Genomic DNA, 16,791 nt, shown 5'->3' on the forward strand with positions numbered 1-16,791 from the left:
TTGCCTTTTTCTGGTGATGTTACTTTGGTCACTTAGCTAAGGTGTTGTTTTTTTCACTACTAAATAGTTACTAGTTTTCCTTTTATAATTAATAATTTATGGAGAGATACTTGGAGACTGTGTAAATATGTCATATAGTTTTGAAAGGCTTTTTCAAAATGGTGAAAGAATTTAAGCATAATATATTTGAAAGTTCTGTTGAAACTGATTCTGACTGATGACAATGAACTTTACAAATACAATGTCAAGAGGGCTGTATATAATGCCCATTCTGCAGAGCAGATGAAGAAAAAGGCTCATATTCTTACTGGAACTGCTCAGCATCTTTGTAAAATTGAAGTGTGGAGTTTTTTAGTGTTTAGCCATTTCCTTAATTTACAATGGAATTGGTAGAAAAGGGCTCTTGACTCCTGTTTTCTTTATTTTTTTGCTACACTATGTAACATGTAGGATCTTAGTTCCCCCACCAGGGATTGAGCACATGCCCCCTGCATTGGAAGCATAGAGTCTTAACCACTGGACTACCAGGAAAGTCCCTTGACTTCTTGTCTCTGCTTATAGACTGTCCTTTATAGGTGGCAAAAGTTTGATCTACCAGCAAATCTTAATCTTTAATATTATTTTGACCATAAGAAGTATTTTCTTTTACGAAAGTCAGGCCCTTAGTTTGGGGCTTTTTTAGTATATCAGTTGCAACCTGATACACTATGAAAGTTTATTGAAATAGTTTATTTATTTTTTTATTGAAATACACTTTAAATAAGCTCCAGGGATTTCTCTTCTGACCTCTCAACTTTATTCTTTCTAGATGCATTCTTGGGGAACTGTTCACAAAGAAGCCTATTTTTCAAGCCAATCTGGAACTGGCTCAGCTAGAACTGATCAGGTACAGCTGTGTATGTGCTCTGAGTGCCCAAGATTGATCAGTAATCTCATCCTCTAATTTCTAATACTTTTCATTCATTCTACTAAATGATTTATGCTCCTTATGTCCAAGTAAGTTTCTCTTCAGTCAGGTTTACCATATATTTTGTCATGGGCTGTATACAGAAAGTGTGTATGTATACACACACACACACACACTTATATATATAAGTAAGTGTATTTCACTTAATTTGCATAGTTTTCATTAGTTCTTCATGTAAAAGCATGCTGTTTTCAGAATAGTTGTTTATTCTTATTTAGGTTAGATTAAGATCAATTTTATTCAGCAAACATTCATTAAGCCTATCTTCTAACAAATTCCTATCACTGTTAAACTTGAGGATTCAAAAATAGGTCCCTGCCTTCAAAGAACTCAGAGTTTAGTAAGTGATGCATCATGTAAACAGATAATTATAAAAGAGAGCCTTTAATAGAGGGTTTGGGTAAGGTCTGGGATTGGGATGAAATTTGAGTTTTGTTTTTTTGTTTTGTTTTGCAGTAAGATTAAAAGGAAGAATATGACAAGCTAATATAGACTTTATAAAAGGTGGTATATAGCCCATTATGTGTTATGCGCTAAACTCAGTTTTCCCTCAGAATTCCAGTCTTAAGCTCTCTTCTGCTAGTTTTCCCTACAAGGACGTTATAGGACCAGTTCAGCTCTTTGAAATTAATGCTAACTGAACAGAACAAAACTGGTAATGAAAATCTATGTGGGGCATTAAGAACATGTCTTACAAAGCCAAATGTGTGAATCACTTTGGACTATTGTGCCAGTATTTTCTCATTACTATTTTTTAACCGACTCCTCTGTCCTTAAAGCGGTGAGGTCAGGTTTTACCTCTCTGTATGCCTTTTAGTTTAATAAGCCAAAAGCCCCTATAACCTGAGGAGGTAATCATTTCTGCTTCTAGAATCTCTAAAATTTATAATGCTCACTCACTTCCTTGTTCTTGCTTTTTGCTTTGTTTTCAGTCGACTCTGTGGTAGCCCTTGTCCAGCTGTGTGGCCTGATGTTATCAAGCTGCCCTACTTCAATACAATGAAACCGAAGAAGCAATATAGACGGCGCCTACGAGAAGAATTCTCTTTGTGAGTTTGACATATGTACATCTATTTGTTTATGTGTTTGGCTGTTGTTTGGACTTAGCTTTTTCCTGTCCTGGGGAGTTAGTGCTATCCTAGTTTATTATGCCAACACACTGTAGGAAAACAGTTTATTTTTGAGCATTTTGAGTTTTATCATAGTCTTGCATTCAAGGCTTCATGTTTTCTACCTGTGGTACTATTGCATTTCTTGAATCCTGTGTAGGAGCAAATCTGCTTTCTTATTTAGCCAGGTTCCAACTCCCTTCCCATGGTTTTTACATGGAGCTGGAAATTCAGAGACCTTTGGCAGAAGATTACAGGTTTAAGAACTGTGGAGTCATTGTGAACTTGTTCTTTTGTTCTTCCTTTCTACAGCATTCCTTCAGCAGCACTTGATTTACTGGACCACATGCTGACGTTAGATCCTAGCAAACGTTGTACAGCTGAACAGACTCTACAGAGTGATTTCCTTAAAGATGTTGAGCTCAGCAAAATGGATCCTCCAGAGTAAGTGCTGGTGGCCTTTTAGTGACTCAACCTGAGAAACTCAAAATAATAGGTTTTTTAAAAAAGAAGCTGCAGTGGCCAACCAAATCGAGAGGTGTCCTTGAGTATTATGGCTGATAGAAGTTTATTGCTTTGTGTTTTTAAACAAGGGACACATTTAGAAATGGTGTTTGTTCTAACTGGATTAAGCTATTTGTCCCTGGAGCCCCAGCAGATTGCTCTGTAGAGCCTCTTTGACAGTATTCCTTCTAGTTTTTGCTTTTAAACATTTCATCTGTTTTAATTCCCTATATCTGCAATGATCATGTTATCCCATATGTGCAAGAACAGTCCTAATTTTATGTTTTTTTTTTTTTTTTTAATATTTATTTGTTTGGCTGTACCAGGTCTTAGTTGTGGCATGTGGGATCTTTAGTTGTGGCATGAGAACTCCTGGTTGTGGCATGTGAGATCTAGTTCCCTGACCAGGGATTGAACCAGTAGTTTATCTATCAGACAGTGTGTCCTGAATTTTTATATAGAAAATATGGTCTCTGAATGTGTCTTCTATCAGAATCTTATTAATTTTCTCTATTATATGGGATCCTCAGAGGTTCTACACTCCCCATCTCACATTCTGATAGAAGCCTTTGATTTTCGCTGACAGCATTATAACTTACACGTCAGAGTTTGTGGGCATTTCTTTCTTATGGGAACATTGTATCTTATGTATGAGATGTTAGTATATGAACAGATAATAACTACAAATCTGATAATCCAAAGAAATGTCCTAATTCATTTATTGTGTTTGAATTTTGATGCATTGAATGTGACTGAAGTATGTAAGGTTAGCAAAAATTGGAAATTTTGGCAGTGGTAATCTGTGTTGTGGTAAGATTTAACTTACTAGAATTTATTGAGTATCGGAAAGTCCAAAAATGTATTAAACCTCACAAATGAAAATATTCAGTCATGGAAATTCAGTGGGCAGAAAGAAAAAAGAACAAGTTTTTTGGTCCATAGAGACCAAGTAACACATAAATTGATTTTATACAGAGATGGTTTAGTTACAATGTGCTCATGTGGTTCCAAGATTTAAATTACTACCTTGCCTGGGCTTTTTGTAAATATTAAGAAGGCAGTCACCTTTGTTCTGTTTATTCCCTATTAAAACTTGACCAAGAGAAATAAAGTCTCCTTAATTTTTGTTATGCTAAGCACAATTATAAAACTTAACCATTTGACTGGAATATGGACATTTTTATAGAGCAGGTGTGTCTCTGTTATTAGCAAGATCTTCATTTCTCACTGTAGAAAGAAATCCTTTGGCATTTGGATCTTTAGTTCCTCAGACTACCATATGCCATGATTCTATTTACACTGCTGCTGTTTACTAACTTTTCTGGTTATTTTTATATTTTCTTTATCGTTTCCATTTCCCCTTGCTCTTTGCCTTCCCATTTTAATCTCTTGTTCCTCCATTCACTCAGTAGTGCACATTCCCACACACATTTCCCCTTTTGTCTTTTTCCAGCCTTCCCCACTGGCAGGATTGCCATGAATTATGGAGTAAGAAACGGCGACGGCAGCGACAAAGTGGTGTTTTGGTAGAAGAGCCACCTCCACCCAAAGCCTCTCGAAAAGAAACTATCTCAGGGACAAGTGCTGAGCCTGTAAAGAACAGCAGCCCAGCACCACCTCAGCCTGCTCCTGGCAAGGTGGAACCTGGGGCTGGGGATGCAATAGGTCAGTGCTGGGAAGGAGCCTTTGTGCTTTTATTGAGCACTTGGCAGATACTGAAGGTCAAGTGTAAGGATTTGTGTCTGTGTGTGTGTGTTTTAATTTTTAGCCACTGAAGCATTAATAAAGAGTTTGATATCCTCATTATGTAAGGGGAAAAGGAGATAAGCCCAGTTTTGTACATGTGGTCTAGAAAACTTAAAATAGATTATTTCCCTATCCTGAAAACTAATATCTCAATTCAGTGTGGCATAAATTAGTGAATTAGGTAAGCTGAATTTAAAGATTAGTTTACCCATCGCTCCCTAACATATAATCAGAGCCCTGTCTGTGTTAGATTTGATAAGACCTTAGAATTTAATCATGTTAAATCACAGTTGCTAAATGTAGTTAGTTCTGTAGACTGTTATTTGATCTAAATATATCCAAAACTGTGTAATAATGAATCTTTGTAAACAACAAAGTAGCTCTCCTGTGGTACAACATTTTTTTCTGAATTACAACTTCCTTCCTTGGCTCACTTTTCCTTCATTGTCTATTTAAAACAGTGGCTTTCAATACTGGCTGCACATTATAATCATCTAAAAAGCTTTAAACATAAACACCTCCGAACAATTGCCAGATTTCTAGGGATAGGAGCTAAGGGTTCTGAATTTTAAAATCTCTCCTGATGTATACAGTAAGGGCTGAAAATCACTGACCTTGAAGAATATAGATAAAGTTACTTTTACTCACAATACAGAGATATTTTAATTAGTCCCTGTATTTTTAAATGAAAATATAAAGAATAACAAATGTGTCACAATTAGAGGCATGAAAAATGAGACATTCAAAATGAAACTTCATTCATTGGATATTGCAAGTTGCTATTGTCAGTTTAAGAAGGCAAAGGTCCTTGCCTTGCCTCACCTCATCCTCTTATATTGGTTCCACTGTCTCTCCACAGGCATCGGTGATATCACACAGCAGTTGAATCAAAGTGAATTGGCAGTGTTACTGAACCTGCTGCAGAGCCAAACGGACCTGAGCATTCCTCAAATGGCACAGCTGCTTAATATCCACTCCAACCCAGAGATGCAACAGCAGCTGGAGGCCCTGAACCAATCCATCAGTGCCCTAACGGCTGCCACTTCCCAACAGCAGGACTCAGAGCCAACAGCCCCAGAGGAATCTTTGAAGGAGATAGCCCCTGCCCCAGCAGTCCAACCTTCAGCAGAACAGACAACCCCTGAAGCTTCAAGCACACCAGCTGACATGCAGAATATGTTGGCAGTTCTCTTGAGTCAACTGATGAAAACCCAGGAGCCAGCAGGCAACCTGGAGGAAAACAACAGTGACAAGAACAGTGGGCCACAGGGGCCCCGAAGAACTCCCACAATGCCACAGGAGGAGGCAGCAGGTAAACAGACCGGTCATGAATCTCATTGAGCTCAGGTGCTGTTGATCCTCTTAAAAATCTCTAATGTTTTCTTTTTCACATCAGTGGCCTCAGTTTCAGTTTTTCTGTAACTTAGTCTACAGAAGAACATAGCACCAAGTGATGTATTTCTTGCCCAACTTCTTTTATTTAAGTCTCAAAGCTTCTTAAAGCACCTTTCGTATACTGATTGTTTTTCCATTTTTCCCTTTCCTAGGAAGTAGGTAAGTAGAGTCCCTGTGTTCTCACACAAGAAAACCACAGCTGTAGCTACTGATGCATCTTGAACCACTGTGTGTGGTGGTCAACTAGTACTAGCACTTGAAAATCTGTCTTCCAAGCAAACCATTATCAGATTGTACAAATAGCCACTCGTACTCTAGAACAGTGGATGCTAGGTACTGAGTTCCTGGAAACATACAGTCAAGAAAGCCCTAATAAAATATCATTGTTAATCTCCCAAAGAATGATTTGAGAAGATTTCTAAGCAGATAATTAACACCATATATTTCCTTTCCAAAAATAGCATATAAAAATGATTTCTTTAAATCTGTGTTCCTGAAGGATAAGTGAATGGACCCCAGATTAGGAACTGAACATTATTATTTTTTAAAAATGTGAAAAAAGAAAATATGTATACCTTGATCTTACATAAGCACAGCATGATTCAATTTATTCGAGGGAAAAGAAGTTTAAATTTTCTAGTCAGTTCTGATTCACAGTCTTTATTTCTAAAATCTTTACTTATCTGTGTTTTCAACTCCTTGGAAATTTTTGCTGTCCATGAAGACCCCATGAACTGGGGAAATGAGAAGATGTACAAGGGCTGTTGGAGTACACTAACCTTCAATTTTTAGGGTGTTGCATTCACATTTCAAATCGGTTGGTCCAGAATATATGCCTTATTTCCACTGGTACAGGATCAAATAAGTTATTGTATGTAAAGTTTAAAAAAAAAAGATAAATAAATTACCCTCTTTACTGTGTGGATAAGGAAACTGCAATCTAGGGAATTTATATAAGCCTGCCTATGGTCCCACTGCTGGAACCATATTATTGGCAGAGGCAGGACTAGAATTCCTGTACTTTCTTAATGAATGTGTTTCTTAATTCACTTTGTTATTCTGTCATAACAGTTCCAATAGTTTTTAAGAGACTCTGGGGTGTGGAATAACAGAGAAAGCAAATCTAGAATTAAAGCAGGTCTCTCTCTCATCTGTCATACTGTCCTCCCTCTACCCACCCCCTCACCAACCAAAAAAAAAAAAAAAAAATCAACTATAATCAATAACTGAAAGAAGTTATTCAAGTTAAATGACATAGTGATTGAAAGAAATTCATCCAATAATTAAGTCAGCAAACTATCAGCCAAATGGTGAAAATGAACTAAAATTTAGGCCTGGCTCATGGCCAGAAATTACTGGATTTACTTTTCAGAGGAGAGTAAAAATGCCATCCCTAAGTATTCCAGTCACTTCTGGATTATCCAGTTGGTGACTCTCCTATGCCTCTATCTTGCTCCTGCTACCTCTTATGTGGCTGTTTTGCTGTTCATCAGCACTTCCACCAGAGGGCAGACTGAATTAGCCAGAGAAGGTAAAAATCTATCACTTTGGCTACTATTTAGCTATTCTATACTTGTTGAGAAATGGTTATGGTTGAATCTAATTAGTAAAATGAAATTTTCAGTTATTTGTATATTTCATTGATCTCTCTCACCATTGGTACAGACTGTTAAGGGTTGGCAATATTGTTAACACTTTGAATCTTATAACAGTATGTTTTTTTTTAATGTGATCTTTATTTTTAATTAAGATGTTTTATTAGCCTTTAATAGTTCTTTACAACCAGTCTGCCTTTGCTATTTTGAAATAGTTTTCGTTCTCTCATAAATGTGAAAGAATGTGAGCTCAAGAATTAGTTCTATTGAAATACAACTAAACTATTTGTATAAAAGGCAAAGTTTAAATATGAAATGTAGTATAGATGGAAGAAAATAAGTTTAGCTTTGTCCATTTTTGCAGTTAGGCATTTTTAAAGTTGTCTGCCCTTAGTATTAAAAAACAAAAACAAAAAACTGGTGTTCCATTTCATGTATAGACCAAAAATACTTTTAAAAATAACTGGTACTGTGATGTTCTTATGTAGTGAGATGTGTAGTATTGATAATGAAAAAGTCTGAAATCTATAGATATTTGTAGTCAGTTAGCTCTCCCTTTTTTGGATGTCTACTTTTCAAGTTGTGAGTGTTCTATAGCTAATTTTTCATCCTTTAATTTAGCTTTCTCTACCACCCAGTCAGCCAGCCAGTCTGTTAACAAAAAATTGAGTGGGTACTGTATATAGGATGATCAACTTGTCCCTGTACTGTCCTGGTTTTAAAACCGAAAGTTTTAAACCTGGGAACCTCCTTCAGTCTCAGGCAATTGGGACTCTTGGTCACCCTACTTGTATTTATGTTTAGCACCTGACCTTATCCTCCCACTGCTCAACAATTTTGTAGTATTTTCAGAATACTTTCATCTGCCCACTAAGGGTATGCTTACTTTACTGATTGTTTTTGCAAAATATAATTGTGGTATATATGCTACCAAAATACCTAATTGTTATAATTATAAAAACTACTTTTGGGTTGCCTGAGTAATGACTTTATATCACTGTCTCATAATAAAGAATTGATTATATGGACATTTAAAAATATGCTTCATTAGGGAACAGAAAAATCAGTCATTTGAAAGATATCCCAAAACTAAGTCTTTTCTTCAGCAAGGTGACTCCCAACTCTCTAAAGGCATGGTTCTGACTACTTGGTTTTGTGTGTCCTCAAACTCACACCATTTTACATTTCTAGTCTCTTGCCTTGGCAGGAGTTCATTATCAGACAATGATTGCCATGGTTAGGCAAATTAATCCAGTTGTGGGCAACAACATGTCTAGGGAGTGGTTCTAGTAAGACCTTTGGAAAGACAAGAGTATAGTATTAGTTCAATACATTTCTAAATACTCTTGTCACTGTCTCCAAGATAAACAAGTGTTTATCAACAGCCCATTCTGCATGACATTGCTGTAGTGACTTTTTATAATTACTGTAACATAGGAAGCTGAATGACAGTACGGTGGTTTTCTTCAGACTGTGATTATGGGGAGAAGGAACTCAAACTGGGAGAAGCAAGTGTATATGTATACATGATGGTAATGAAAGGTTTTTACTAATTTCATCTCACCTGTATATTCTTCTAGCTTTATTTTACGTGTTAACCTGATATCATCAAACATTCTGTAAAATGTGTTAGCTAAGTCCATACAAAGTTTCCTGTTGTACAGCAAGATTATGTCCTAGATGTGTGACCACAGCATATGTATTGTTCCCTCTCATCTTCCTTCTTTCTACTTTATTTTCATTAATGTTTTGATCCAACAGCAAAAAGGGGCGGGGAGGCTACCAACAGCCTACATATTAGAACAGTTCCTTAAGGAAGGAAATGGAGATCTCAGACAAAAATCAGGACAATCATTTGAAATACATGATTTTAACACCAGCTGTTAGATCCAGAATGCAACTGTTTTACTTTTAATCACTTGATTTTATTTATAAATTGCGATTTCCTGATCCCAAGGTTTTTTGCTTTATATATATTTGGTTACTTGTATTGATATTTGTTTATGTTGGGCAGTGTGTGTGTGTGTGTTTGTGTTTATAATCACATGTGATTTTTAAGATGGTGTTTAAAAAAAGTAACCCTTCCACAGCATGTCCTCCTCACATTCTTCCACCAGAGAAGAGGCCCCCTGAGCCCCCCGGACCTCCACCGCCGCCACCTCCACCCCCTCTGGTTGAAGGCGATCTTTCCAGCGCCCCCCAGGAGTTGAACCCAGCCGTGACAGCCGCCTTGCTGCAACTTTTATCCCAGCCTGAAGCAGAGCCTCCTGGCCACCTGCCACATGAGCACCAGGCCTTGAGATCAATGGATTACTCCACCCGACCCCATCCCAACAGGACTTACGGAAACACTGACGGGCCTGAAACAGGGTTCAGTGCCACTGACACTGATGAACGCACCTCTGGTCCAGCTTTGACAGAATCTTTGGCCCAGACCCTGGTGAAGAACAGGACCTTCTCGGGCTCTGTGAGCCACCTTGGGGAGTCCAGCAGTTACCAGGGCACAGGGTCAGTGCAGTTCCCAGGGGACCAGGACCTCCGTTTTGCCAGGGTCCCCTTAGCATTACACTCAGTGGTCGGGCAACCATTCCTGAAGGCTGAGGGAAGCAGCAACTCTGTGGTACATGCAGAGACCAAATTGCAAAACTATGGGGAGCTGGGGCCAGGAACCACTGGGACCAGCAGCTCAGGAGCAAGCCTTAACTGGGGGCCCTCAGCTCAGTCTTCTGCTTATGGCAAAGTGTATCGGGGGCCTACAAGAGTCCCTGCAAGAGGGGGAAGAGGGAGAGGAGTTCCTTACTAACCTAGAGACTTCAGAGTCCTGAAAGATTCCTTCCCTATCCATTCTTCCATCCAGTCCTCTGAACCTTTAATGAAATCATTTGCCAGAGCAAGGTAATCATCTGCATTTGGCTACTGCAAAGCTATCTGTTGTATTCCTTGCTCACTTGCTCCTAGCAAGCGACTTATAAAATAGTGATGTGGCACCAGTTCCCCCTGGATGGGATGTAGTCAGAATACTTACTTCAGCTCTACCTAGTGAATACAAGTAGAGAATATGGAGAGGGTCATTAAATTGAAAAGTAAATGTTTAATTAGTTCATTTCCTGCACTTCTTGAGCAGAAGAAAGAAACAGTTTCAATTTTGAGATGGCTCAGGAGAGGTTCTTAAAGTTTGTTTTTTTTTTAATGGTTTCTTTTGAATTTAGTTTTTTTTGTTTTTGTTTTTTGGTTTTTGGTTTTTTGTTTTTTAAAGAGAATAGTGTTCACAGAATTTGAGCTGCTCTTAGGCTTTTGCTTTAAGGGAAACAGAGCGACTGGCTGGTTTAAATAAATATTTCCTTCCTCTCCACCATCTCACATTTTTGCTTTCAAGTGAACTCCTTTTTTACCCATTGAGCATCTTGAACATACCTTTTTTCCAAATAAATTGCTCATTCTTAAAGTTTGCTCCACTTTGAGAAAAGATATGCCCCCCCTCTCCCTGCACGTGAAGCAGGTTGTAGAAAGTGGCATTCTTGGGCAAGTAGGTAGACTTTATCCCATCTCTTTTTCTTTTTTATTCCATCTTTATAGACTTCTCTTTCTCTCTGTCTCTCTCTTTTTGAGACATTTGTTTGGAAAAAAAAAATTAATTGTTGAGATGCCCAAGAACTTGGGATAATTCTTTACTTTTTTTGAAATAAAGGAAAGGAAATTCAAACTCCTATATTGTTCTCTGTAAATCTTCAATTCTAAATTTTTTTTTTTTAAACCATGTTCTGATGGTGAAGTTGATTTGTAGATGCAAACAGCCTAGGACATTGCTGCTGAGGTAGGGTTAGAGATGATACCTCCATACCTGGAGGGTTAGTAACATCAGTTAGCATACTGTTTACACATATTTTTTTATGTCAAAAAAAACCTTTGAAACAGAGCATTGTAATATTGTCAAAGAGGAAAAAAAATACATCCTGAAAATTCATGGAAATGTAACTTAGTTTAGGGTGAATATTTTTCTGAAGATATATCACTACCTGAGACCTTTTTAAAACAAATAATTTTAAAAGAGTATCCCATAAGAAAGAACAGTATTGACATACACACATATCAGCATGAATATCCTGCCAATTCTTTTAAAGATTTTTCTCCAGAGAGATTTGGTTTTGGTTTTGGTGAAAGGGGTTAAATTATGACTTCGTTTCAAGAATTTTGCTTTATTATTATCAGAAAACGAAAGAGGGGAAGACTTTCAGGGTGGGATAACCTGGGAGGTTTCTCATTCTGGCTTCCAGTTCTGTGTGAGTACCAGCTTATAATGTGTTTTTAAAACATACACATTTATAGAAATTATCTGCACAGACCTAGATGCTTGTGAAATGTAGGTTAGCCCCCCTTTACAAAGAAAAGGCAAATATATTTCAGCATCTTGGAGAATAGTTTACAGAACTCAAGTAAAGTTTTATGTTTCAATGCCAAGTTCATATATTAAAAAATAAACACTACTTGTGAGAGAGAGATGCGTTAATAAAAAAAAAAAAGAAGTTAAAGAAGAATCCTCTTCTGATACTTACATGAAGACTATTTTCCCCTGTTAACTGAAATAGGCAGATATCTGGTGTGTGTATTTCTTTATTATCCTCTGGGTTTTGGTCTGGCCTTGCTCTCAGGGCCAATCATTGATTAAAAAGAGAAACTTCTAGCCATTTTGGCATTGATGGCTTTTTATACCGATGAGTCCAGTTAGATTTGCTAGACTCACTGACACACTGTTGGTAAATTGCATTAAAGTTCATCTGAACCTTTTGTCTGCTGACTTCTTAGTCCTCAGACCTGGGCCTTTGTACTTTAGAATATTTGAATTAAAGACATTGGACCCAACTCTCCCGTTTTTGACTAGAGAACTTAAGCCTGGATCCTTTCAAAAGTATCCAATGAGAAAAATTGGTTTCCCATCAAATATGAATAAAATCTCTCTATATTTTAATTGTATTTTGGGTATCAGCAGTCATCAATAATATTTTTCCCTCCCCACTCATTTTTAATTATGCCAAATATCCTAAATAATATACTTAAGTCTCCATTCCCCTATCCCTTCTATTAGGGAAGGGGGTGAGTGTGTGTGGTATGTGTGGTGTGTGTTTGTGTATGTATGATCCCATTTCAACCCCCATCCCCATTTTGGGAGTTTAACCTTTAAAAAGAAAAGGTTTGGCAATTTTGACTATTTCTAAAGGCAAAGGGACAAAGAAACTCAAATATCCTGGAATATCTGTGTGGAGGAAGAAAAGGTATTTGTTAATTTTTCAGCTATGTTATCTATAAATGTGATGGAAGTAAAGGTTTGGCAGAATTTCTACTTAGGTATTAGAAAATTACAAACCCAATTATATTCAAAAGTGGTTTTGGTTTTAATTATTGAACCATGGGAGATATTAAGTCCATTAAACACATTATTTTGAACAGATGAGAAATCTGATTCTGTTCACAAGTGAGAGAGGCAAAACTGGTTTGAACATGATCATTTTTGTGGTTTTGAAGACAAATTTGTTTGACCCAGTTTCTTTAGTTTCTTCTTCAACTGTCCATTGGAATGATAAGAATTTGAAAACAACATCAAATCTATACATTTAAAAGCAGGGCAGTTAGCACAAACTTGTAAGTAGGACTTCTTTTAGCTTATGCCATAGACATCACCCAAACCACTTTGTGTGTGTGTGTGTGTGTGTGTGTGTGTGTGTGTGTGTAATATGCATATATAGTTACAGTACTAAAATGGTTACCAGCAGGTTTTGAGAGAGAATGCTGCATCAGAAAAGTGTCAGTTGTGACCTCATTCTCCCTGATTAGGTTACTGACACTGTATTCCTTTCTCTCTCTTTGTTTTGCCTCCCATTGGGTTTACTTTGTTTATGTACAGATATTTTGTAATATATTAAATTTTTTCTTTCAGTTTATAAAAATGGAAAGTGGAGATTGGAAAATTAAATATTTCCTGTTACTATACCACTTTTGCTCCATTGCATTTACTTCTTAATTTGTACCCTTTGAGCAGATCTAATTATATGTATAAAGGGCATTTTTCCTCCACTTTATCCTAAGGGTGCTTTGTCTCAGAATCTCTGTAGACTCATAGACTACCAGAAAAAGAAGTTCTTAGGGTTTGAAGAGGTGCTTCAAAACATTATACTGGGAATTAGAAAATAAGAATTGGGGGAAACCATAAGATGTGATTTTCTAAAGTAGAAAACCATTGTACAAAAGTAATGATGGTGCCAGGCCATCAAAAGAGTTGAGCTTCATGTACCCTGACTCCTTCTGAAAGGAGAGGTAAGTGGGTTTGAGCTCAACCGTCATCAAGAGAAGTTGGTATGAGGTTGTTTAGACCAAAAAATAGTCTCTTCAATCAGAGACCCTCATCCCCACACCAGTTCCTGTGTTGCCATGAGTAGGGTCAGCATGGGGATGGATTAGTATTCCCAGCTCTGTTGAGATTTCCTGATACATTGCCAATCCAGGAAGTAAGTCAAAATTGTTGATAGGGGTAAAATTCCTGTTATTTCCAAAACTTTTCCTGTCTCCAACTGAGGAGAAAATTGCTTTCCCTTCTTTATGGTCTAAGACACAGAAGACTAAACTTTGTAATGTCTGTTGCAGTCCTGCTAGTTAAGACATAAGTAGACAGAGGACAGGGGGAAAAAAGTATCAGGAGACAAGAAGAGGGGACATAGGTATCAGGAAGTTGTGTGTGGAATAAGCAATCATACAAGATTAAAGAGTACAGCAGAACAAAGAAATTAGAAAGAAATCGAATTCAAAAACGTGATGATGAGGATTGCCAGTGTATTTTTGGATCCCCACAGTTTAAGTATGATGTTCCCTTGCCTGTGGGCTGTCGTATCTTTACCCAAGGAGAATGGAGAGCTCAAGATTGTTCCAGTTCTGGAGTCTTGTGTTTCTTGTTAGTCTCCAGAGAAAAGGAATTCGTTTTCAATCTTTTTATATTGCAAGTTCATGACTAGGAGTGTGAACTTCAACGTAATAGAGAATATTATTTCCACTTCATAGGAATGACCGTCTTTGATTCTGGGCCTGAAAGCTGAGGACCTATCTAAGCTGGACTTTTTTCTCCATTACACTCAAGGCTATTTCTAAGTAGGAACCATAATGTTCAGTACCTAAATTTCTTAGGCACTATCTTTTCCAAGATAGGCATCGTTAACTGGTGGTAAGGTTAATGCCTCAAGTAAGTTAACAGTTCTTTGTGCTGAACTGGGATTTTCGTAGTTATTAAAGATTGCCCCGTAGCTTGACTTTTTCTTTTCTTTTTCTTTTAAAGGTTTTGCATTACTTCTCTGTTCACAATTTAGTCATCCTGAAGGGCTAGGGGAAATGGATGTGGGGAGTTCCTCAAGCGAGTAAATATTCAAACATTCCAAAGGAGAAATGAACTGCTAAGTCTTCTGGTTATCTTGAGAGGCAAGGTGAGCATTCCTGGACACTTTGGTTAATTTTTCTGTCCAGGTGTGGCATTTCTAGTGTTCCTATATAGCCTTAGGAATACTCAAGTGAGAGTTTACTCGAAGCCAGTTGGGGGAAGTCTGACACCTAACGGAGTCTGACACCTAACGGATTCACTGGTGGTACTCTACCACACCTCTCACCATGTGCAGCTAGCTCTCCATCTCCTGTCCATCCACTTCATTTCCTGTCTTTCTTTTCTCCACTCACTTCCCAATTCTCATGCTTTAGTCCTGCCAGAGATATTGATTGCTTAATCCTGCAAGGAATTTAGAATTACTGCTGCTTTGTAGTTTTGAAGGGTAGTGAGAAGCAATTCAGGAGACAAACTTAATGGGGTGAGAGGTGGAAGAAAAAGCAAAATAACTTTCTTATTGCTAAGAGCTATGAAAGGAGCTTTTAATTATTGCAGTACTTTATGTTGTGGAGTACAAGAGATTCTTTAGCTGGTCAACCTTCACTTCATTCTCTTCCCTTATATACTGAAACTTGCTTTTGCTAATAGCTCAGTTGCAGATGGTGTCTCTAGGAAGTAAAGCTTGGTGAGAAGAGAAGAGAGAAAGCACATGAGGGTTGCTTTGATGCCCTGATGATTAATTACTAGATTGCCAAAACACTTGACCGCTGGATTGCTCTCATATCTCTGTCTCAAGAATTAGTAGTCCAAGGCTGAAGGAAAGATGTTGATACGCAGTTAGTCTTTAATACTCTTTAAGTGGGTAGTTGTTAATGAAGCTGTATGCAGCCCTCAGCCACATCATAGTTCTCTGGAATGAGAAGGTATAACCATGAAATAAACTTATTTAGACATAAGTTCTTTCAGACCTGAAAACAGTTGGATTTGGGGATGTTGTGCTCTGGTATGGCTGTAACTTGGAAGATCATGTTGATAGTTCCAAAAGAGTGAAGGACATTTTATCCACGTCCAAACTCACCGGGAGGGAGGCAGCATGGAGAGACCTGTGAAAGGCTACAACGTAGCAGAGCAAAGTGGAGAGCAAGCCAAGTGTCTTGTCCTCTAGGAGCCTTTCTGATGGATTGTCTCAGGGAGAGGATCCCTCTTCTTGTGTTTGATGAGGGACACCCTTGGTGAGGATCAGCTTGTGGATGGATAACCCCCTCCATCAAGGTCAATGCAATTTTGAATGCTTTTGGTGCTGGAGAAAAGAGGCTGAGTTCAGAGAGCTAGAGGAAACTTAGGAGTCTGATCCCTTTTATAAATTCAGGTTTGGCCTTGAATTAGTATTTGCAGTTTCTGTTAGGGGACCAAAGTTCTCATATAAAATGAAGCAATATAAGAAGGAAATGGAAATAAAGGAAAGAAGGGAGAACTGGAGAAGTCTGGTAGTGGAGCTGCAGAAAGAAACAGTGTATAATTGCTTTTGAAGAAGAGATAAGATATGAGAGTGGTAGGCAAAATTGTGGTTGGGGTAGTGAGAGGGGATAATTGCATTCAAGATTCACAGTTTATTTCAAGGAGGCCCCAGTAAAGAGTAAAGCGTCCCCTTGATTACTGTTATGATTGGAGGATCGGCCTGAAACCCTTAAACTAGGGGATGCTATGCAGATAGTTTCACTCGGGAAGCTAGATTATATTAAGCAAATAATTTATATCTAGGACATTTTGCTTAGCACTGTTATCTACGTAGTTCAAGAGAGTATTCCAGGATTAAGGAGGAAATGATACGGATATATCAAGCTAAAAATTATTTGCATTTTTGGAGTTCTAACATTCCCCTGCAGGTGGTTTTATATGTTTTAGGTCAAACTGGAAACTATAATGTTATTCCTCTCCCCTTCATTTTAGATACAAGTGAGGATGACGCACAGAAGAGCAAACAAACCAGAATATATGAATTTGAGTCAGAGAATGCTAGAGCTACAAAGGGCATTAATTTGTCTAGTTTAGTGCCATCGTTAGGCAGTGAAAAAACAGACCCAGAAAGGTTGAGAAGGTGTTGGGAGTAAGAAGGGA

General features: G+C 37.8%; 1 protein-coding gene across 13 annotated transcripts in view; it reads left to right on the top strand.

Annotated features, from left to right (window-relative positions):
• CDK12 (cyclin dependent kinase 12) overlaps nt 1-16,791 on the top strand; it is a 59,239-nt gene that overhangs the window by 28,323 nt on the left and 14,125 nt on the right. For 7 of the 13 annotated variants that reach the window (XR_011492308.1, XR_011492312.1, XR_011492310.1 and 4 more), the window contains exons 9-13: nt 809-886; nt 1,900-2,016; nt 2,389-2,520; nt 4,034-4,245; nt 5,186-5,638. Coding sequence is in view for 5 of the 13 variants with exons in the window: in XM_070479397.1 (XP_070335498.1) it covers nt 809-886; nt 1,900-2,016; nt 2,389-2,520; nt 4,034-4,245; nt 5,186-5,638; nt 9,407-10,119 (1,705 nt within the window). In the remaining 8 variants the exon portion in view is untranslated. Of the gene's footprint in view, nt 1-808; nt 887-1,899; nt 2,017-2,388; nt 2,521-4,033; nt 4,246-5,185; nt 5,639-9,406; nt 11,026-14,634; nt 14,780-16,791 lie in introns of those variants that run through there. The other 6 variants (XM_070479397.1, XM_020898163.2, XM_070479399.1 and 3 more) reach the window with 5 other exon arrangements.

Source organism: Odocoileus virginianus, chromosome 17, assembly GCF_023699985.2.
Source record: "Odocoileus virginianus isolate 20LAN1187 ecotype Illinois chromosome 17, Ovbor_1.2, whole genome shotgun sequence".
In the NCBI taxonomy this organism is placed as follows: domain Eukaryota; kingdom Metazoa; phylum Chordata; class Mammalia; order Artiodactyla; family Cervidae; genus Odocoileus; species Odocoileus virginianus.